This window comes from Leptonychotes weddellii, chromosome 16 (assembly GCF_054177405.1).
Source record: "Leptonychotes weddellii isolate Sample4059 chromosome 16, ASM5417740v2, whole genome shotgun sequence".
NCBI lineage: Eukaryota > Metazoa > Chordata > Mammalia > Carnivora > Phocidae > Leptonychotes > Leptonychotes weddellii.
Window position 1 is genome coordinate 46,680,288 of NC_138384.1, and position 20,901 is coordinate 46,701,188.

General features: G+C 60.2%; 1 protein-coding gene across 4 annotated transcripts in view; it reads right to left on the reverse strand.

Annotated features, from left to right (window-relative positions):
• The window catches only part of SHANK1 (SH3 and multiple ankyrin repeat domains 1), a 45,806-nt gene extending 24,940 nt beyond the window's left edge, over positions 1 to 20,866 (reverse strand). For 2 of the 4 annotated variants that reach the window (XM_081807600.1, XM_081807597.1), the window contains exons 1-15: positions 20,810 to 20,853; positions 18,022 to 18,322; positions 17,614 to 17,817; positions 17,052 to 17,123; positions 15,834 to 15,942; positions 15,591 to 15,742; positions 13,729 to 13,896; positions 13,149 to 13,265; positions 8,908 to 8,985; positions 8,615 to 8,681; positions 8,041 to 8,371; positions 6,939 to 7,132; positions 3,406 to 3,519; positions 3,173 to 3,248; positions 2,681 to 2,710 (exon numbers count right to left, since the gene is read on the reverse strand). In XM_081807600.1, coding sequence (XP_081663726.1) covers positions 2,681 to 2,710; positions 3,173 to 3,248; positions 3,406 to 3,519; positions 6,939 to 7,132; positions 8,041 to 8,371; positions 8,615 to 8,681; positions 8,908 to 8,985; positions 13,149 to 13,265; positions 13,729 to 13,896; positions 15,591 to 15,742; positions 15,834 to 15,942; positions 17,052 to 17,123; positions 17,614 to 17,817; positions 18,022 to 18,276 — 1,967 coding nt within the window. In that variant the 5' untranslated portion in view covers positions 18,277 to 18,322; positions 20,810 to 20,853. Of the gene's footprint in view, positions 1 to 2,680; positions 2,711 to 3,172; positions 3,249 to 3,405; positions 3,520 to 6,938; positions 7,133 to 8,040; positions 8,372 to 8,614; positions 8,682 to 8,907; positions 8,986 to 13,148; positions 13,266 to 13,728; positions 13,897 to 15,590; positions 15,743 to 15,833; positions 15,943 to 17,051; positions 17,124 to 17,613; positions 17,818 to 18,021; positions 18,323 to 20,809 lie in introns of all 4 variants that reach the window. The other 2 variants (XM_081807598.1, XM_081807601.1) reach the window with 2 other exon arrangements.
• Between the last annotated feature and the right edge of the window lie 35 nt (positions 20,867 to 20,901).

A 20,901-nucleotide genomic window follows, 5' to 3' on the forward strand; every position in this document is an offset into this window, starting at 1 on the left:
TGGCTCCCCACGGGGAGGGCTCAACAGAGTGGGGGCGGTGAGGGGGGCAGAAAGGGGTAGTGGGTTCCAAACCCCGGAGTGGGGTCCGTTTGGAGGGTTCGACTGGGGGCAAGGCTTCGGAGGAAGAGAAGAGGGGGGTCTGAAAGGGCCTGGAAGGGGGCTGAGGAGTGTATGTGTGTGGGGGGGGCTCGGGGAGAGAGGCCCAGGGACGGGGATGAGAGAAAGGTTGAGAAGAGGGGTCCAAAAGGGTTTATCACTGAGGGAAGGTGAGGGGAGAGGGGGTGGGGGGGCGGCTTGAGGGGGGAGGAGTCCCAAGACTGGGGGATTAGCGGCGAGGAGAGGGTCGTCACAGCGGGCCAGGGCCTCCCAGCCTGCCGCGGAGAAAAGGGGCGGCGCGCTCCGTTACCTGTAGATGTACCAGACGCTGCGCCGCCGGGGCCCCAGGGCCGGCCAGCTGGAGGAGAGCGCGGGGGGCGGCTGCGGCAGGGAGCCCCCACCGGGGCCGCCTCCGAGACCCCCGCCGCCGCCGACCGCAGACAAAGCCATCGCCGCCGCGGCCCCGGCCCCGGCCCCGGTCCCGGTGCCGGCCGCCCCCGCCGCCGCCGCCGCCGCCGCGTCCCCGTCCCCGCTCGGCCGAACCCCCGTGTCCGGGCCCCCAGGCCCCGCCTCATGCTGACCCGCGCCGGGAGGGGGGAGGGGGAGGGGGCGCGCACCCTCCCGCGGGAGGGAGGGCAGGGCCGGGGGCTCACATGCCGGGGGGCGCGGGGGCGCGGGGCGCGGGGTCGGGCCGCGGCGGGAGCGCGAGGACCGCGGAAGGCGCCGGCTTCAGCACCGCGGACAGCTCCGGAGGCGGGCGGCGGGCGCGAGGCTTTAACCCCTTGGCGTCCTGCGCCGGGTGGCGGAGGGGGCCGGGCAGGGGGGAGGGGGCCCGAAGGGGAACGCGGGGGCCCCCTTGGCGGGAGAAGGGGGAGGGGCGAGGCATGGGGGGGAGAAGGGGAGGCACTTCCGGTCTGGGCCCCCCGCTTAACCCCCTCCTCCCTCCAGAGCCCTCCCGCGCAGGTGCAGAGCGAGGGAGAGCGGAGAGAGACGCACAACACCACACAAGATGCCTCGCGACCGCGTGCGGGGACGCGCGAACCGAGCCCCACTTCCCAGGCAGGGATACCACGGTGAGAGAGGCCCCAGGAGGGGACGCACAGCCCCCCATCGCAGACCGACACATAATGCACCCCGACACAGTCTGGAAGGGCCAGGAAGGGAAGGCTAGAAACATTGAGACTGGGCCCCAGAGCAGTGAGAGACACCCCTCCCCCCGCCCCAAAGAAGCCCAGACGAGGGACATACACACACCGCAGCTCACTTGAGAGAGGAGAGGGCATAGACCCCCAGGGAGAGGAGAGAGGGTGGCAACAGGCCAGGACCTCAGAGCTCCAGCAGGGATGCAGGGTACACACCACAGGCCAGGCCACCTCAGACAGGGTCAGGGAGAGCAGGGGGGAGGCAGGAGGGGAAGAGGCTCAGACACACCACACAGTGCAGCACATGCCAGTGGGCACAAGGAGGAAAGGAGAAGGGGAGGGGATGAAGTTGACGGAGCTAGGGGAGGAGAAGGAAGAAGCTGAGGGCAAGAGGGAGCACCCCTATCCAGCTGGGAGAGCAAGTGATTCCCAAAACAAGGCCAAGGAGAGACCCAGAGAGACACTGTCAGAGACAAGAAGCAGAGGCTGATAGGGAGATTTGGGGTGGGGGGGACCTTGATACTCACCCGGTGCCCAGAGCCCGAGACGTGCCAGGTGAACACGCACAATGGTCAAGCGCCTCAGACACTCCGGGCGCAGGGTGGCACCCCAGCCCCACCCTCTCTCCCCATCTTTTGTTATTTCTCTCCCCCCAACCCCCCCCCTCCCGTCCCCACTGGCCAGAACACAGACACATAGGTTTGGACACATTTAATGGAAGGATGCTACAAACAAGGAGACCCTTCCCTGGATGGGGGGAGCGGTGGGGGAGGGTGTCATCTTTCAGATACCCAGTTATGACCATCCCTCCCCCACAGTCTTGCCCTTCTGGAAGCCCAAGCCCTGGAATCCTCCCCTCTTCTGTCCTCCCCTCCCCCAGGGCCCCAGGTCCTGAATTCCAGATCAATCGGACAGATGCAAATGCATGCACACAATTTTCTGGGCTAACACGCCCGCACAGTGACATGCATAGAAAGAGACAGACATGTGCAAAAACCCACCTGTCCGTTCAAGGTAAGCAGACACACTGACATCCCTGGAAACACTTGCCCTCATTCTCAGACACACAGATTCAGGGAAACACAAATGTGCAGTGCCAGCCACACGATTAGGCTCAATCGTGCGCCCACAAATGACAGCCACAAATGCACCCATCTATACAGAGTAGGACAGACTCTCTCGCTGTCATGGGCACATATAGGCACATGGCTATACGTCTAGGGGCCTCTAGCCACCCATGCACACGGACACGTGTCATGCGCACCTACAGAGACACAGGGGCAAGGACACACTCAGAGAATCCGTACAAGGACGCTCGCCTGTGTAAGATGTTCACGCACAGGGAAACCAGCTCTGTTCGTGCACACACAAGTCCATACATCCCCAGGCACCCCTTTCTTCCCATTCCTGACCCCGTGCCCTCCCTTCCCCTCCCCTCTCACCTCCCTGGGCCAATCCCATCCATCAAGCTTCTGAAGCAAGTCAGCCAGCAGCCAGGGAGGGGAAAGGTGTCAGTGTGCCCATCTCTCCACCCCCACCCGTCCTGGCCCAGCTCTGCCTGCCCCTCTCCCCACGCCCGTGCGAGGCATGGGATGCATACACTTCTGCTGCACATGACCGCACAGAGATGGGGCACATGAAGGAGACAAAGGCCTCCAGCCAGCCACACACACGAGCTCCCCCGGTCCCCAGACATCCCCATCCTTATCTGTCCACCCATTGGTCTCAGGCTACCCCAAACCTGGGCAGCCTCAGTGGCTGCCAAGGATGGTTTGGGACTGGGCTTGTGGTCTGAAGCTAACTCTGCCTTCCCCCAGCTCTGGATCAAACTTTAGAGGGAGCAGAAAGGAGGCGTGGAGGTGGTGGAAATATTTAAAGGTGGAGTATGAAGGTAGGTTGGGGTGAGGGGCACCCGAGGGTGTAAGGACATTTACCTTGGGGCATCAAAGCTGTCGTAGGAGCCCACGGTATAATGCCGGAAGAGTCTCTTTGCCTTGTCACTGCGGCTTTCTGCAGGGGGACAAGGGACGACCTTGGACCCTCACTCTGGAAACCGTGGGCCCACCCCTGGGGGTCCTGGCCCACGTCGTCCCCTCTACCTCCCAGCACCCCACCCCCGTCGGGAGAGCCCTCAGATGATCGGGGACAACTAGGGACTCCTCATTACCTTGCTTTCCCTCCTGGGAGCGGTTCGCCACCTCTTCTAGGCAGTCAGAGGGGAACCAGCCAATGCGACCTTTGACCTGGCCTTCCCAGAAGCCTCCTTCCCCGATGCTAAGCACTGGGTGGGGAGCAGGGACATAGAAACATTTCTGTGTTTCCGTGTCACGCCCCACCCCCAACATATTCGATGCACAGCCTTGCCACAATTCCCCAGCACCTAGCACAGGGCCTGGCCCAAGGGCATCCTTAATAAATGTCCAAGGCAGGGATGAGGGGGAGGGGAAGAATCAAATCCTATCATTCCTGCACTCTTGATTTCCGAATCCAGTGGGGACATCCAGAGGCACTGGGAGAAAGGGCTGTGTCTGGTGACATGGTCCTCGCAGGTTAGGGACACATCCAGGACTGGCCCTCACCTCCCCTGGTAACCAACCAGTCACAGCTCGGGTGTTCTGTAATTTCGTGAAGCCCTTCTAGACTCCCTAAACCCTTCTGCAGTCCCGCCACTGCCCCCGCCCCCTCCCACAGCCTCCTGGCCACTTAAACTTCTGTCCTTTGCTTCCAGCCCCTGCCCTCTGCCTCTCTTTGCTTCCCCTGGCTCTAGACAGGAGAAGAGATTAGAATCACATCTTTCTTCCTGTCCACCACCTGTCACTGGAGGCCCTTTCCTGCTGGCCCCATCTCTTAGCCACACACGGCACACGTTTGCTGACCACCCGCTCTGTGTCTGTGTGTGTGTGCGCCGGGCACTCAAGTACAAAGACGGACATCGGGGACTGCTAACGTCTATCCGGTTCTCACTGGTGACCAGAACCCTAAGAAGGGACACTTCCATTAAACCCCTTTTGCCGGTAGGGAAACCGAGGCTCAGGGAGCCGAGGTCATTTGCTCCAGAATATACAGCTTGTAATCCATAGAGCCTGGATTTGAACACCACTCTGTGTCTCCACCGTGAATGCTCTGAGTCATAGTGTTTTGCTACCTCTCTGTTCAAGCATTGTGTTGCTGCTGCTTCTGATGCTGATGGTCATGGCAACAGTAACAGATGCACAGTCTTCCATTTCTTCATTTCTCCTGGCTCTGTCTCCGCTCGGCCCTTCGCATACTTCCCTCACGCCTACCAGGGTAGGCAACAACTGATTTCCCATTTTATAGATGAAGAAGCTGAAGCTAAAGCAGAAAAGTCCCTGGCCCCAGAGATGGCTCAAGCCACACTGGGATTTGAGTTGGGGCCCCCTGGTGCTTTTCTTTGCTTCACTGGGGAGACCAAATCGAGGAGATGCTCAAGGTCATGGAAGGGAACAGGCGAGGGGGTAACAAGGGGTCTGGGTTCTTGGCTAGCCCTCCAGTGACCGGCTTGGTGGTCATGGAATCAATCGTCCGGTCACTGAACAAATATTTATTTAGTGCCGGTCATGAGTCAAGCACCAGGCTAGACACGGGGTAGAGCACTCTTGGACACAACCACTGTGGTTCTTGCCCTCGTGGAGCTTCCACGCTGGCAGCCGTGGGAGGCGTAACTCTGTAAGGGACCTCACGATTGAAAATTAAGGTCAGCACTCCAGGGGAAAAGGACGGGGTGTCCGAAGAGAGGCCAGATGGGGGTTTATAAATCGGACGGCAAAGGGGCCAGGACGATGTCTCGGAGGACATGACATATAGACTGAGACAAGAAGGATCCTAGGAGTTAAAGAGGCAAAGAGAGGGAGGAAAAGGTTGTCTTGGCAGAAGGAACAGCTCGTGCAAAGAGCCTGGTGTGGAAAAGGGCTTGGGGCACGTGAGCAATGGGGAGAAGGAGGTCCCTGGTGCCCTGTGGGGGAAGGAAAGAGTGCCATGAGATGAAGTTGGTGGGTGGGCAGGGGAGGGCCGGCAAGCCAGGCTCAGGCACCGGGCTTTGGCCTGAGAGCAGAGGGAGCCTGCTGCCTCATCGGGATGCGGCGAACCTCAGTGGCATCGTGGATGGAGGCAGGCTTTGAAGCGACTAAATGTCTTAATGAAAGGGAAGGATACAAAAACGGGGCAGTGTACAGGAGTATTGGGCTTGAATTTCAGAAAGAAACTTGGAAGATACCGCACACGGAAGGTCCCTGCCCTCGGACCTTAGCTTCCCTTTCTTCTTGCAAACTCTGTCTCAAAGCACCGACCTGACCCTCCATGTGTGCGTGCCTGTGTGTGTGTTCACACCCGCACACAGGCATGCACACTTCCCAGGCACCCTGCCTCTGGAGGCATTGCCCCTGGCCCCCACAGTTTGCTCCTGCATCTGGCCATTCACTCATTCACTCATTCAGCAGATGTGCACTGAGGCTTTCTGTGTCCTGGGTCATTACACTGGGCCCCGGCAACCCAGAGATCAATGACATGTGACCTTGCCTTCAGGAACTCAGGCTACGGGAAGAGATAGTGCAAAACGGATGCTGATCCACGACCCACCTGACCCTCTGATCCCTGCACATGCTTCAAGGCCCCACACAACCTCCGTCTCCTATGGGAGGAAACCCCAGCTTTCACGGGCAGCCAGGGTCTCTTTCTCTCCCTTCTAAGCTCCTGTCATGGGGGCCCGCGGAGGATCACGATCATTGGCGCTTGCTATGTGCTCAATATGGTCCTGGGTGCTTTAAGGTAACTGACTTTTTAAATTCTCACCAGGGTCCCACTGTACAGGTAAAGAAACTGAGGCCCAGAGAAAAGTCACTTGTCTGCGGGCGCCCAGCCAGGAAGTGGTAGAGCCAGGATTTGAACCCAGGCAGCTTGGCCCTCCAGCTCTACACTACTCAGCTCCCCTGCAGCCTAGAGTCGGCAAAGAATTGCTCCCCCGCCTCGCATTAATTGCCACGTCTGCTTGCTTCCCGTTTCCAAGCTTCATTCTATCCAAGAACACACGTCAACAGCCCTGCGAAGTCTGCACGTGAGGGCTACTGGCACCATTTTCCAGAAGAAGACAGAAAAACCAAAGAGAGGCAAACTCCAGGAACAGCAGCGTCTGCCGCCGCTCAGGGAGCCCTTGGCATGGTCCTGGCTTCCAACACCTGTCTCATGAGAGCCCCGTGAAGCGGGCCCCCCCACCCCGTTCCTCAGATGAGAGCACCTGGCAGGGGCAGGAGGTGAGGTCAAGGTGGCTTGTCCCCACGCTCCACACCAGGTGGCAGGAAAGACTGTGGGCTCACACTGGGGACTGGGGCAAGTCACTTGACCTGTGAGACTGTTCCTTCAACTGTCAGAGGGGCTCCTGACACCCTCCTGAAAGGCCGACCCTGCAGGGGGACCACTCCCACAGGGCCTGGCATGGTGTCGGGGTCCCCCAAATGCTCATTTCCCTTCTTTTGCCTCAACACCTCCTCCCAACGGGTGGCATCTGGGCAGCTATGCTTCATGCTCCTCTGGGGCAGAGGGGCATCCAGGGGCTCTCTGGGGTCCCCAGAGTGCATCAGACAGCCTAGGCCCCGGAGAACTGTTTGTCCTTGACTGTCTTCTCCTTGAGTGGTTGGCTCCCCTGCCCGACCCTCAGCCTGGCCCGGCCCTGCCCTGCCCTGTTACCTTTGATCTTCTCCCCCTTGCTCAGGGAGATCTCCCCCTCGGCTTGGGCCTGGTAGGACTTCACGGCCATGAAGGAGCGTCCGGGTACTGCTGAGTAGAGCTTCCTGCGCCTCCCGCGGCTGCCCAGGGAGCCCCCAGGGCCCCCTGAGCCCCCTGTGCCCCCTGCCGGCCCTTCCCTGGGCGTCCCACTGGAGCTGCATACACAGAGGGTGTGAGAGGCAGGGAGAGTGGAGGGAGGGGGCACCTCTGGGAGAACAGGGGTCCGTGGGGTAGGGGGAGATGGAGCATCAGAGTGGGGGAGGGGGCTTGAGTGGGTGTCCCAGCTCTGGCGTCCTGGGGGGAAGAGGGCATTTGGGGGCTCCCCCTGCCTGCCCACTGCTGCCCCCCAGCCCCCTCCTCTGCCTCCTGGCTTCCGGCTCTGCCCCTCCCACGGCCCTGCGTGCTGTGCCTGATTCAGCTTCCTGAAGCGGAGCTCTGACTGTGTCATCTCTCAGCTCCCTCACGAGCCTTCAGAGACTCCCAGCTTCCTCCTGGTGCAGGTCCAACTCCTCTGCCTGCCATGCCTGGCCTGCCATGATTTTTTGCTCTCCTGTGTCCTCAGGACATACTGGCCAGCCACAGTCCCCCTTCTCGTCCTCCTCTAGCCAGCCTGGCCTCTTTACCCCCAGAATGCCCCCTGCTCGTCCTCCCCTCTACCCTGAGTGGCTCCTCCACTACCCCCCCACCGTGGTCTCATCTCCAAGCTCAGAAACCCTTCCCCAAGTCCCTCGCCCATCCCCACCCCATTTGGCTTTTTCTCACCTTGCCCTGTCTGTCAGTCTGTCTTCGGGGGCTGGAACCAACATTTCTTTTGGGCACCCCACCCCTGACCCCTGGCATCGAGCAGGTGCTTGGCTGAACTGGCACATTTGGGGGTGGGTGCAAGACTGTGGCTTACAATGCCCTCCCTTCCTCAGGGAGCAGGAGAGAGATCTGGAGGCCTGAGGGTGGGACCAGGGACTGGGGTGGATGGGGCGCCAGCCTGGGTGGGGGGAGCTGGGGCTCCGAGGATAGGATCTGGTTGGGCTGGGGTCTGTGGGACCAGGGCTGAGCTTTCCCCTACCTGGGCCGTCCACGGGGCTGCCTCTTGGCCTCTTCAGGGTGCCTCCCGCGGGATGGGGAGCGGGCCCGGGCGCCCCGGGGGCTGCTGGCACTTCGGAGGGTCCCACTGCTGAGCTTGGTGCTGGGGGCCGAGGGCTGCGACTGGCCCTGGGGCCCTGAGGTAGGGCCAGGGGCCCCAGAGGACGAGGTCCCCGGGGCGGCAAACACCATCCAGTCGGGCAGGGCCATGCTGGTATCACTGTTGGCCCGAAGCAGTGCCGGGGGCACCGTCAGCCCTACGCCGGGGGGTCCCCGTCGCCGGGCTGCGTACTTGGGGGACTCCTGGAAGGGCACTGAGAGGGCACAGTGGCAGGGGGCAGAAGGGGCAGGGGAGACAGGCAGGTGGAGGGGGCATGCAGGCAAGGGAGGACAGGGGAGAGGCACGAGGGAAGAAAGATAGACGTGAGCGAGAGTGGGGGCCTGGAATCGCACCCCCTACTACTACCCAGATGCTCACAGTCCGCTGACTCCCCAGTCCCACCATGCACCCCCAATACCCTAGGTTCTCCCCTTAGCCGTACTTCCCACTCGCTCACCCACATCCTGTTCTCGGTGGTTTCGGATCAGCTCCCCCAATTCAAAATTCCCAGCGATCACTGCCACCTGGAGGGAGGGGACACAAGGAGGTGGGGTGGCCCAGGCCGCAGAGGGAGAGAGCGGGAAGCACGGTGAGGTCCCTGGCCGGCTGCCCCCCGCCCCTGCCCCCCAAACCTTCACCCCAGCAACCGCGCCCCTCCCTCCTCTCCCAGACCACCAGCACCCCTGCCTGTCCCACCTTCCTCACCCCCTGCCTTCTTTGGGCCCCCCACCAGCCCTCACAGCCCCAGACCTGGAAGGGGGTCTGTCCATTGTTATTCTTCACATCCTTGTTGGCTCCTCGATAGAGGAGGATCCGAGCGCAGGTCTCCTGCAGGCGATGGCGGTGGCAGAGGGTGAAACAAAAGAAAACGGTGAAGGTCATGAGCAGACAGAGGCACTGGGCTAAGAACTTCCGGAACAACCTGATCTAAACCTGCCTCACCCAAGACAGCAGCCACTTACCACATGTGGCTCAAGAGCCCTTTAAATGTGTCCGGTCCGAACTGAGATGAGCTGTACGTGTAAAATACACACCAGATTTCAAGAACTTAGCATGAAAAAAAAAAAAAAACAACGAAGTATCTCTAATAATTGTTATATCGCTTGCATGTTGACATGATAATATTTTTGGAAACCATGGGCTGATAAAATATGCTACAAAAATTAACGTCACCTGTTTACTTTTTTTTTTTTTTAACGCAGCTCCTGAGACGCTTAAAATTACACGCATGACCCGTGTTATAGTCTATTGGATGGTGCTCAGCAGAAGCAGGCTTTCTTGACCTCAGCACTGCTGACATCTGGGGCCAGATCAATCTTTGTAGTGGCGGCTGTCCTGTGTGCCCTAAGGATGCTTAGCAGCATCCCTGGGCTCTACCACTAGATGCCAGTAGCACTCCTCTCCCCAGTTGTGAAAACCAAGACTGTCTGCACACATTGCTAAATGTCCCCTGGGAGCCAGCGGTGCTCCGTTGAGAGCCACTAATGCAAGCTTCACGGAGGGCTTCCCATGTTGCATGTCAGGGGCTCAGCACTTTAGAGGCGGAAGCTCACTGTATTGTCCAACAACCCACGAGATGGAAATTACTATCCCCATTTTACAGGCGAGGAAGCTAAGACATCACAAGGAGCCCCAGGTCATGCGGCTGGTGACTATCAGCGGTTGGATTTGAACCGAGGTCTGTCGGACTCCAGAGTCTTTGCTCTTATCATGCACTCTGCTAGACCCAGAAGGAAGGGAGGCAGTGGGGGCCAGGGTTGGGCAGTGGGCGGTAGGAATGCTGTTCGCATCCAGATCTGTGCCTTCCTAATGTCAACCACGTCACTCCCTCTCACTGTTTGGATCAAACCCAGTGGCCTTGCCATGGCCTAGAGGCTCTACCTCCACCTGGTCTGCCTAGCCTCCTACCCCCAGCCTCATCAACTTCATCTTCTGCTGCCTTTCTTCACTCCCTGTACTCCAGCCACACTGGCCTCCTTCTTCCTCTGACAGGCATGCTCCTGCCCCAGGGCCTTTGCACCCGCTGCTCCCTCTCCTTGGAATTAATTCTCTGCCCCTAGATTTCCACATGGCTCACTTTCTCGCTTCATTCAGGTTTTTGCTCAAACGCCACCTCTTTGGAGAGGGTTTCTCTGGCCACCTCGTCAAAATAGCTCCCTATCCTGTTCCCTGTTTTATTTTTATTTATATGATGGCCACTATATGCCAGGCATTCTTCTAAGCCAGTATTAGCTCATTTTCTTCATAACGCTATCTCCGTCAAATGACATTTCTCTTTTACTTGTCTCGTTAGCATCTCTCCCCCACTACATTGTGAGTTTTATATAGGGCATGATTTTGCAGCACCCAGCACCTGGAATAGCGCCTGGGCCACAGAAGCTGTTCAATAAACAGTTGCTGAAGTCTTCCACCCTTTGTCTTGGCCCCCGGCTCGACTCCTCTCTCCAGCTCCCCATTGATGCAATTCAACCAGCACTCACAAAGCACCTCCTTGGTCTCACCCTCTCCGTGTAACAAGCATGCCAAGGATGCTTGCATGGTCCCATTCTATAGGACAGGCTCAGAGAGGGCAAATCTGTGCCCAAAGTCACACAGCTGGTGAGTGGAGCAGCTAGGTAGGACTCAAACGTGGCCTCTGAAGCCTAGGGCTCATCTATGTCTTGGGGGCGCACAGCTCAGGTTGCCCAATTCAGTCACTGGACAGCAAAGTAAGCTCAGTTAGTTTTCTGGGTGCTTTTGTGAGTGTGTGAGAGAGTGTGTGTGTCCAAGTGTGTCCATGCTGACCCCCAATGAGACTGTTAGCTGCCGTGTGTGTGTTTGTGTGTGTCTGCCCGCCTCCACCACCACCTTGCCTAGCCCAGGGCCAGACCATCTCCACGGGCCCAACCAGCAATACACCCAACACCTCGAGAACCTCGATTTACTGGTGTCCAACACTGATCTCACGGCATTGCAATTCCTCGTTACACATCTGCCTCTTCGCCAGATGTGAACTCCCCCCCCAACTCCGCAGGACAGGCACCATGCTGAGTCTGATTCATCTCACATCGGTAGATGCCCACGAAACATGCACGGGGAAGTATGAGGATGAAGGATACGGAGCCGAGTCACTCAAAATTCATTTGTTCACGCCATTCATTCATTCACTGAGTCATTCAGTCTATCGCAGAGCAAACACCTGATGAATATTCTGAGGGGGGCTCTGTGTAGTCTTGGGGCAAATTCAAGGTAGCTGATTTATAATTCATCCGTCCACTCACTCATTCAACAAAGACGCACCGAGGCCTACTACATCCTGCGGCCTTGGGACAGAGTAACTGATGGGACTGAGCCCTCACCCTTGAGGAGCTCCCAGCCAATAAACATGGACCTGACCTTCCCCAGCAGGGGAGAGACGGGCATGTCAGGAGGCCAGAGGAGGAGAGAGCTGGGAAATCTGTCAGACCCAGCTCTGGCCCTTGGGAAGCTTAAGGTCTGAGAGGAAAAACAAGGGAGGGAGAAGTACAAAATGAACTATATCTGTCAAGCATCTACTTGCTAAGCACCATGCCAAGAGCAAAAGCAAAACATCCACCCACTTGATCCTTCGCGCTGTAGGTGTTACTGACCCATTGCACGGAGGAGAAAGGAGAAGCTCAAGGAGGGGAAACGACTGGGTCATCCGACTAAGAGTAATTGCTCCCACACTCTAATTCTGTATACTAAGTTTTCCCTGTTGAAATTCACAATACGGTTTCCAGGTCCTGACTAACAAGGCTGCCTTCTGGGGACGAGTGCTTAACATACATGGTCTTTCCTCCCCTTCGATCAGCTGACGTCATCCCCACCACGGGGAGAGGACAGAGCCTGGGAGAGGGCACAGGGCTTGTCTGGGGGGCTGTGGTCTGCCCACAGGCATGCGCAGAGGCCATGGAGCGGGGGAATCTGGGCACGAGGCCTGCGTCAGGGAGCAGGAGAGACAGAAACACCGGGGAGGGGAAGTGACAGCGCTGCGTTGGTTGGGTCTGACAAACACTGAGTTCTCCCTCGGCAGAGCAGACTGCTCGCTGCCACAAGGCAACACGTGGCTACCTGCCACGTCTCCAGCACTGCAAGTTCTGATGAAGCAGAAGGGGCTGGGGCCGTCTTGGAAGACTTCCTGGAGGAAGGGGAGAGGAGGTTGGCAGACCAGCACCAGCTTGCCAAGCCCTGCTCTGCGCAGTCCCTGAGGCACCCCTCCAAGGGCAGGAAGCCCTGGAAAACAAGGAAGGAGACTGAGGGGCTGACTTGCGCAGGATCCGCCTGGGGCTGGGGTCAGTAGGCTGAGAGCCACACTGGCTGGTTTGTGAGGCTCCCTGCCGGCTTTTTACCGCTCACCTTCACGACTCCCGAGGTGGGGGCTGTCCACCCAGCCCCGAATTGCTACAACTTGCAATATACTCTTGTCCCCTTCCGGGCTGGGGTTTGGCCTTTCCTCTGTCCCCTGCAGCACCCCCCCAAACGCACTGCAGCTGCTCCACGGACAGCTGAATGGAGACACACAGGAAAGGGGGCCCGGGGAGCAACTTTCCCTTCCGGCAATGGTCCTGATGTGCTCTCTGCCCTCTGGTTTGTTGAACTGGGCTGTGCCCACTGCCTAGAACACCCTTTCTCTCGTTCCTACTCAGCTGACTCCTGCTCATCTTGGCACAGGTGCCACATTTTCCGAGACCCATCTCCACCCCAACCCCAAGGCCAAGCCCAGATTCCGGCCCCCACGACTCTGGACTGTAATGGGAAGGCATGCCTGGCAGAGGGGCTGTCTGTCTCGCTCACTGCCTGGTCCTCAGCATGGGGAAGGTGCTCAGTAAATATCTGTTGAATGAATGAAGGAGACGGATGAATGAATGAAATGAACAAATGAACGAATAAGTGAACGGACGAATGAATGAAACAGTGATGGAACAGAGGACGCGCAGGGAGGCTGGGAGGCCGGGGGCAGGAGGACCCGGGCCTGCACTGCCAGAGCAGACCTTATTGTAGAGGGCGCAGATGTGCAAGGCTGTGTTCCCCGAGGCGTTCTGGGCTCCGGGCTCAGCCCCGTAGAAGAGCAGGTGTTCCAGGTGCTGAGAGTGACCCCGCTGGCAGGCCTGGGGGGCAGGGGACAGGGAACCCAGGAGGCCACATCAGACTCTCCCAACCACGGCACGTATCTATTGCCTGAGGCCAGGAAACCCTGCATCTCCCTCTCCCTCTCCTTTCAGCCTCCATTCCTGCCCAGGGGCCCAGACTGTCAGCTTCCTGGGTCATTGCAAGACCCAGGTGCCTGGCCTGGCCCCTCGAGAGGCTCAAGAGACCATCCCCACCCATCTCAGGGATCCAGATGTCCAGTCCCCGGTCCATGCCCCCTTAGGGTCCTGGTGTTGCCTCCTCCCATCTTTTTCTCTTTGGAGACCATGCTCCTCCAGCCTCCATACTCTATGAGGACCTCAGCAACTGGATCCCCAGCTCTTTGCACCAGGGTCTCTGATCCTTGCTCTGATCAGGGCCTAGGCACCCCCCCGCCCCGCTCCACACCCCCCCCCCAATCCCTCCTGGCCGAGTCCGGAGCACCTGGTGAATCTCCTGCCAGCCATTCTCATCAGCTATGCCCAGCTGGGCCCTGTTGTACAGGAGGAGCTCACAGCAGCGAGGGTCGCCCCCCACCATCGCCGTATGGAACAGAGGGGTCAGGCCTCGGCGGTCCTTGTAGTTGGGGGAGCCCCCAAGGTCCAGGAGTGCCTGAGGAGGGAGACAAGACAAAAGACAGTCCCACTAGTGCTGGCTCAACCTGAAGGACCAGTGGGGCAGGGAGTCTCGGGTGACCCACACTGGCCAAGGCTGTTGTGGGTTCTGCCACGATGCCCTTGTGTGACCTTGAGCCTGGCCCTTCCACCCATGGCTGACTTTGGATGAGCCATTGAAGGAGCCTGGTGCCTCAGCGCCTCATCCGAGCAGCAGGACGGTCATGTGGGACCACATGAGAACAGAGTCTGGACGCGGGAGGACCCCTGGCCAAGCAGGAGGTGTGGTTGGGACGGGATCCCAAGGATGGGACGCAGAAGGAGACCTGGGAAAAGGGCTAGCTCGGACCAAAGTGAGTGGGTCAGCCTCACTGAGGCTGGGGGCTGGGGGGCAGGGGGCATCCAGGAACAGCTCTGGGCACAGAGGCTGGTGGAGCTGAGCATCATTAGAGGACTGTCAGCCCCAGCCGTGTGAGGACAGCCTGCGGCAGCGCTGTCCACCAGAATGTTTGCAGTGACAAAAACAGCCTGCAACCTCCCCATCCGACACGGCAGCCACATGTGGGCTCTTGAGCGCTAGAATGTGCTAGTGAGCCTGAGGAACAGAAATGTTCATCTTAGTTCACTTTAATTAACTTAAGTCTAAACAGCCCCATGTGGCTAGTGGCTAGAGGATTGGACAGAGTAGGTCTGGAGGCCGGGGGTGGGGGTGAGAGCAGATCTGCCTGGCGGAAGGGAGCAGACTGGGGGTACATCTAGAGGGTTTGTCAATTCCAAGCGCCTAAGCAGATCTTTGTGGCTGGCGTCTGACTGCATTTAGGGTCTTCGGGGCAGCTGGAAAAGGGAAGGGAGGGTCCATTAAGCTGGAGCATCTGTGAGCTGGGTGTTTATCAACAGCTACATATCTTTGGGGGCAGTCTATTCTGACCTGTGTATGAAGAGGGATCAAGTGCCATTGGGGTGGGGGGAGAGGAAGAGGATTTTTAAAATCAGACCTCCATGTGTGTATTTTGCGGGGATACGGGTTTGTCTATCTGGGAAAGTGCATTTTAGTTATGAAGCAGGGGGAGGGGCTGCGTCTGCAGGGTACGTGTGTGCCAAGGAGGGTCTGTATCTGGGGGCACGGCAGGTTGCTCACCGTGTACTTTAAGGAACAGAGGAGGGAGGGTCTACACTTGAGGGAGACAGAGGCCGGGTTGGTGGTGAGCTGGGTCAGAGGGAACCAGAACGTCTGGGTAGCAGGAGAGTACAGGTATTAGGATCTCCCTGGGGAAAGCTCTGTGTGACCATCCTCTGTAGTGTGGGTGCATCTGGGGATCAGCAGAGGGTCTCGGATCCCCTTGGAGGAGTGAGCATGGGGTCTGCGTGTTTGTCAGGCTATGGAAAGGGGCTTTGTATTTGGGACACGGAGAGAGACTATTTTTAACAAATCTAAAGAACTGAGGCTTGAGAAAGAACAAACGGGAAAGGGAGAGGAGTCTGAGGGAAGAGCAGAAGTGGCATCCCCATGGGGATGTGGGAGGGGACCTCCAGGAGGCGAGATGAGAGGCAAAGGGGAGACCAGATGGCTTGCGGGGTCAAGGGAGATGAAGGGGGGGTGGAGGGTGGGTCTGGGGCAACTCGCTGCAGTTCAGCCTGCTGTTAGGGGACCACTGCAACCTGGGGGAGGGTCCCGGGGGTCTGGCACCTCACCGTGAGAGCGAGGCAGTGACGGGCACAGGCAGCTTTGTGCAGCGCTGTCATGCCATCCCGGGCCCGGAAGTCGATGTGGGCCCCTCCCAGGCACAGGGTTCGAATCACCTCTACAGAGCCTTCCGTCTGGGCAGCCAGAGTCAGGGGGGTCTCTAAGGGGCAGGAAAGGCCAGTCACATGCAGCCCTTAGGCCCCGTTCTTGGCTCCCCCCGCCTCTTCCAAAGCCCCCGGTTCCCTCCCTACCTCCTGAATCCGAGTCATGATAATTGGGGTCCAGCCCCTTGTCCAGCAGCCGTGCCACCTTGTCGGACGTCCCGAGCTGCACGTACTCCAGGAACTTCTTCAACCCCGTCTGAGCCATGGACAAGAGAGAGAAGACAGGCCAGTCAGGGAGCAAGGGAGAAAAGCTGGGGTCTTGAGCAGCGCTGTCCAGTGGAAATACACAGCGAGCCGCGTGTGGCATTGAAAAGTCTCTAGTAGCCACCTTTAAAAAAAAAAAAAAAGGAAGGGGCACAGTTGATTGCACCGAAATTCATCTTAGTGACCTATCTTTTTAACCTGATATATCCACAATATTACCGTATCAACAGGTAATCCATAGGAAATTTATCAATGAGAAAGTTTACTCTTTTGGGATACTGAGTCTTCGAAATCCGGTGTGCATTTCACACTCACAGCGAGTCTCAGTTTGGACCTGCCACACCAGAAGTGCTTGGGAGCCGTATGTGGCCGGTGGCTCCCGGAGTGGATGGCGCAGGTCTGGAGGGATGGAATATTTGGGGGAGGACAGACACGAATGCATGGTGCGGTCAGGGTGGGGGATGAGGAGAGGCCAGGGACTTTTTTCCCAAGTGTCAAGAATCTTTCTCTTCACCTCTGGCTAAAGCAGCCCCCTGGCTTCCTCCCAGATCTTAGGGGACCAGGGGAGACACAGGGGACATATGGTCGGAGGCTGGGAGGGCAACATGGCTCTATGTGGCCAGGGGTGGGAGACATCCTAGGAGAGGTTTAGGCTATGGGATTGGGGGAACTGCAGGGTGTCTACAAAACAGCCCTGAGGCAGAGGGACACTGTGGGTCAGAGTCCAGGCCAAGTGGGGGGAGGCAGGGCCCCTGCGTGGATATGGGGGACCCAGAGATGAGATGGGAGAGCCCAAGGAAGAAGAAAGTGAGAGCCAGGGGGAAATGGTGTGGGCCTGGGCAGAGCAATGAGGGGCAGAGGGAGGGGGGAACGAAGAAGGGCTATGATGGAGAGAAGGGGGTGGCATTTGGGGCTGTCCCAAATGCAACATAGCATCTCAAGTGAGTGGGGGACCCTGGCAGAGGAACAGAAGGGGCTGGGGAACGTGGAGGGCTGCTGTGGGGAAGAGGTGGGAGAGGAAGTGGGAAAGTGGTGGTGGGGAGGGCTCCGGGTCTCTGTGGGGGGGATGTTGGGGGGTAAGCGCCAGCAGGGTTCTCTCACCTTCGTGTGCAATTTGGCCAGCTGCTTCTCATCCAGGTTGGTCTGTTTGTAAACCCGGGTCTTGTATCGGAACTGTGGCCAGGGGTGTATGAGGGGAGAGACACAGAGACTTGGAATCAGGGGCCTGGGGAGGAGGCTGGACTCCTTTTGAGCCAGTGGGGGGGGGGGGTCATCTCAGGGTCAAGGTGGAAACAGCCCTGGAGCCTTGGCTGGGTGGCAGAGGAGTGCGGGGCTGCTGCGGAGTATATGACTGCAACCCCTGATGTGGAGGAGTAGGAGTCTGGACCCCGCACAGAATGTTCTAGAACACCTACTGTAATTGTGAATCCTTTCCCACTTTGAAAGGCAAGGAGAAGCTTGGGGCAGGGAAGTGACTTGCCCAAGGCCACTCTGTTGGTCAGAGGCAGAACACGCTGTCCTTTGAACTCAGGCCTCTCTGACTCTAATCCTGAGGGGATCTGGAGGAGCCCACTGGGTTTTCCCTTGCAAGGGCATGACTGGGAGAAAAATGGGGCAAGCCTTCTCTCCTCTGTGACCAAGCTGGGCAGGCTGTGGGCCTCACCTCCAGGTAGGGCACCCCCTTCTCAAAAGACTGGGGGTACTCCCGAAGTAGCCGTTCCTCCTCCAGAAAGTTGGCATCGCGGCCTGAGGTGGCCGGCTGGAACAGACCGTAGTTGAGCACGTCCTGCAGGCTCTCGCTCAGGGCGCAGAGCACCTGCTGCTTGGCTGTCCAGATGGTGGCATCAGGGTTGAACCGCAGACATTTCTGGTTGGGGAGGTGACAGGGAGGAGCCTGAGGTGGTTTGGAAAGGTGGGGGGGGGTGATTCTGGGGATAGAAGGGGGCCTGGGGGAAGCATGTGGGGGTCTGAAAATGGGGGCCCAAAGGGGGCGGACGCCCAGCACCAGAAGCCTCCTCCTGCGGGTTGGGGTCCCTGTCCCCCACTGGTCAGCGGGCCGTCAGTCACTCACTGTCTGGTGCAGGTCCGGGATGCCAATCCTGAAGACCATCATGCTGAAGTGGGCGTCGTCCGGGACAGACATGGAGCGGCCCTGGAGGCCTCGGGTGGAGGCCAGACTACCAGGTGCTCCGCTGCCCTGGCCCCGGGTCCCCCGGGGGCCTCTGCTGGGCCCGTCTGGGGAGCTGTCGGACTCTGAGCCCCCCTCGGGACACTCGCTGGCACTGCGGCGTTCCTCGTCCTCGCTTGACGCGGGGCTGTGGGTCATCGTGGGGCCACGGGGCGACAGGGGACAGCAGCATCACAGGCGGCTGCTGGGGGGCCAAGGGCGGCTGTCAGATGAGGAGCCCGGACTCTTCGGAGGTGGCAGGCTGCCTTGTGGATGAGCGGTCGAGGGCTGCCACCCCACATGCCCCAGGCTGGCAGGAAGGAGGCTGGACACACCCCCAGATACTCCTGCCGCCTCTGCTCACACACGCCCATCCCTGCCATGCTTCCAGCGCGTCTCCTTCCCTGCCCTTGGCCCTGCTCGCAGCCCCCCACCCCTCCTGCGCCCCACTTTGCCGCTGACCCAGCATGGCAGTGTCCCAGAAACCGCAGAATCACCGCGGGAGCTACTGGCCCACTTTGGCAGGTCACGGAAAATGCAGCTAAAATTAGCTGAGGACAGACAGGTGGACGACCCCCCGGCATCCTGCCCTGCTGGCCCCAGCCTGGCCCCTCACCCGAGGCCCTCTCGTCCTCCTCCTGGATAGCTGGTCGGGCGAGGCTGGGACGTAGTAATGGGGAGACAGAGGTGCTGTGAGTCTGGGGCGGCAGAAGTGGGAGGCCGCGTGGTGCCCGGGAGCGGTGCCCGGGAGTGGGGAGCAGTGGAGCTGGTGACGGCACTCAAGTGTGGCTGACAACGTGTGCAGAGGACTGCTGGGAATCAGTGTCCCAGGGGAGCGGGGACACTCAGATGCAGGTGTCACGGGGCAAACTGTCATGCATGGGGCGTCCCCGAGGGAACCACAAGACGCGGCCTCTGCAGGCTGTTGGGGGCATCCTGAGAAGGGTGTGGGCGGGTGGGGACACTGGCCTGGGTGGGCCGGCTCGTGCTGGTAGTGTGGTGGCCTGGGTCAGTGTGGGGTGGCTGTGGATAACCTGGCACTACAGGACAGGGGAATGGCATTGCCTGGTACTGGCCGATGCGCTCTGAGGGAGACTGGGGGGCTGGGAGGGTGGCTAAGAGTGGGGTGATGGTCTGGGGGACTGGGGTGGGAGGTCATCTCACACCCCCAATATTGTCTCCCAAGGTGGCCTTATAAGCCTGGGTCCCAAATGGGGTCCGCCTCTCTCTTCTTCTCCCAGTCTCCCACCCCAGCACCGGAAACCAGAATGTCTGGTCTGGTCCCTCCCCCCCACACCAGGCCCAGCTCCTGCACCGTTGCCATGGAGATGGGAAGCAGTGGAGGGTACTGCTGACTTTGGGGGAGTGGGGATGGGCTGGGGGGGTTGGGGAGGGAAGACAAAATGAGTGTGCAGGGAGGACAGTTCCAAGAGCTGTGGGTGAGCGAGCAGCTTAACCACGAGCTGGCCAACCCCTCCCCCATGCGTGGCCAGGCTGAGAAGCCCCCTCCCCCCTCCAGGTACCCAGCAGAGCTGCCCCACCTTGCCCTTGCGGAGGCCCCCTGGCCTTCTACCCGCAGGACTCCACATCCCACCTCCGGACCGCAGCCCGCTGCCACTCCCCCTCGGCTGACCCTGGCTGACCCCAGCCTCACCCGGGCACTAATGGGGTGGCCCGGGGGATGAAAGCAAAGCTGGCCCGGGCTCCCCCGCGCGTGCGGCTGCCCCCAACCCCCCAGACCAGCTCCGGCCCCTCCCCCTCAGGCCCGAGGGAGGGAGCGGGCACACTCCGCCGGGGCGGCATGAATCAAACGCTCCGCGGCTAAGAATAGCTGGCACGCAGCTGGTACTGAGACGGGCTGAGGAATCGGCGGGGGGGGGGGGGTGGAGAAGGGGAGAGAGGGGGTGCCCTGGGAGGCTGTGGGGGGACAGGGGGCGGCTGGTGTGGCCGAGAGCTGGGCCCGGGAGAATGAATGGAGGCGGAGAGAGGCGGGGAAAGGCGGGGAGAGGAGCCGGGGCTGGGGCCGAAAAACTGGTGGGGGAGAGCCCCGGGCCGGGGAGAGGGGGCGGGGGCACCCGGGAGCGGGACTCGGAGGCGGGAGCCGAGGGGGCGCGCCGGCCGGTGGAGAAGCGAGAGGAGACGGGTGGGGATGAGGGGAGCTTGTGAAGGGGGTGGGAGGGGATTGGAGGAGCCTAGAAGGAGAAGCAGGAGCTAGAGGGGGTCGAAGGGGGCGGAGGAGGCCAAGGCCCAGACCCCCGACGGAGGGGCAGGGAACCAGGGTGACCTGGGGGAGGGGCCTCGCGCAGTGGGGCTGCAATAGGGGTCTACGGGCCCTGGTAAGCCGGGGTGCGCGAGGCGGGGGAGTGGCCGGGCTGGGCCAGGAGGCGGGTACAGCGACCGAGCCCTTGGCCTGGGTGCGCGGGGAACCGGGTTCGGGCTGGGGGCCTTACTGGCGGGGGATGGGGGGCGCATCCTCCCCCCAAGTCTGCTATCTGGGACGGGGCACGGGGGACCAGGGCGTAACCCAATTTGGCGTCGCCCGGGGCAACGCTCCCCTCCTCACCCCCACCCCCCACCGCACACCCGGGCCCGGAGCCCGGCGCGCGGCCAAGGACGTCCGGGGCGCCCCCGCCCCCTCCCGCGGCCCCGGTCCCGCAGCTCCCCCAAAACCCTGGGTTTTCGGCCCCCTTACCTGCCTGGCGGGGCTGCTGAGTCCCGGTCGGCGGCGCCCGCGGCCCCTCCCCCCTCCCCCCACCCCCCACCCCCCCGGAGACGGGGGACCCT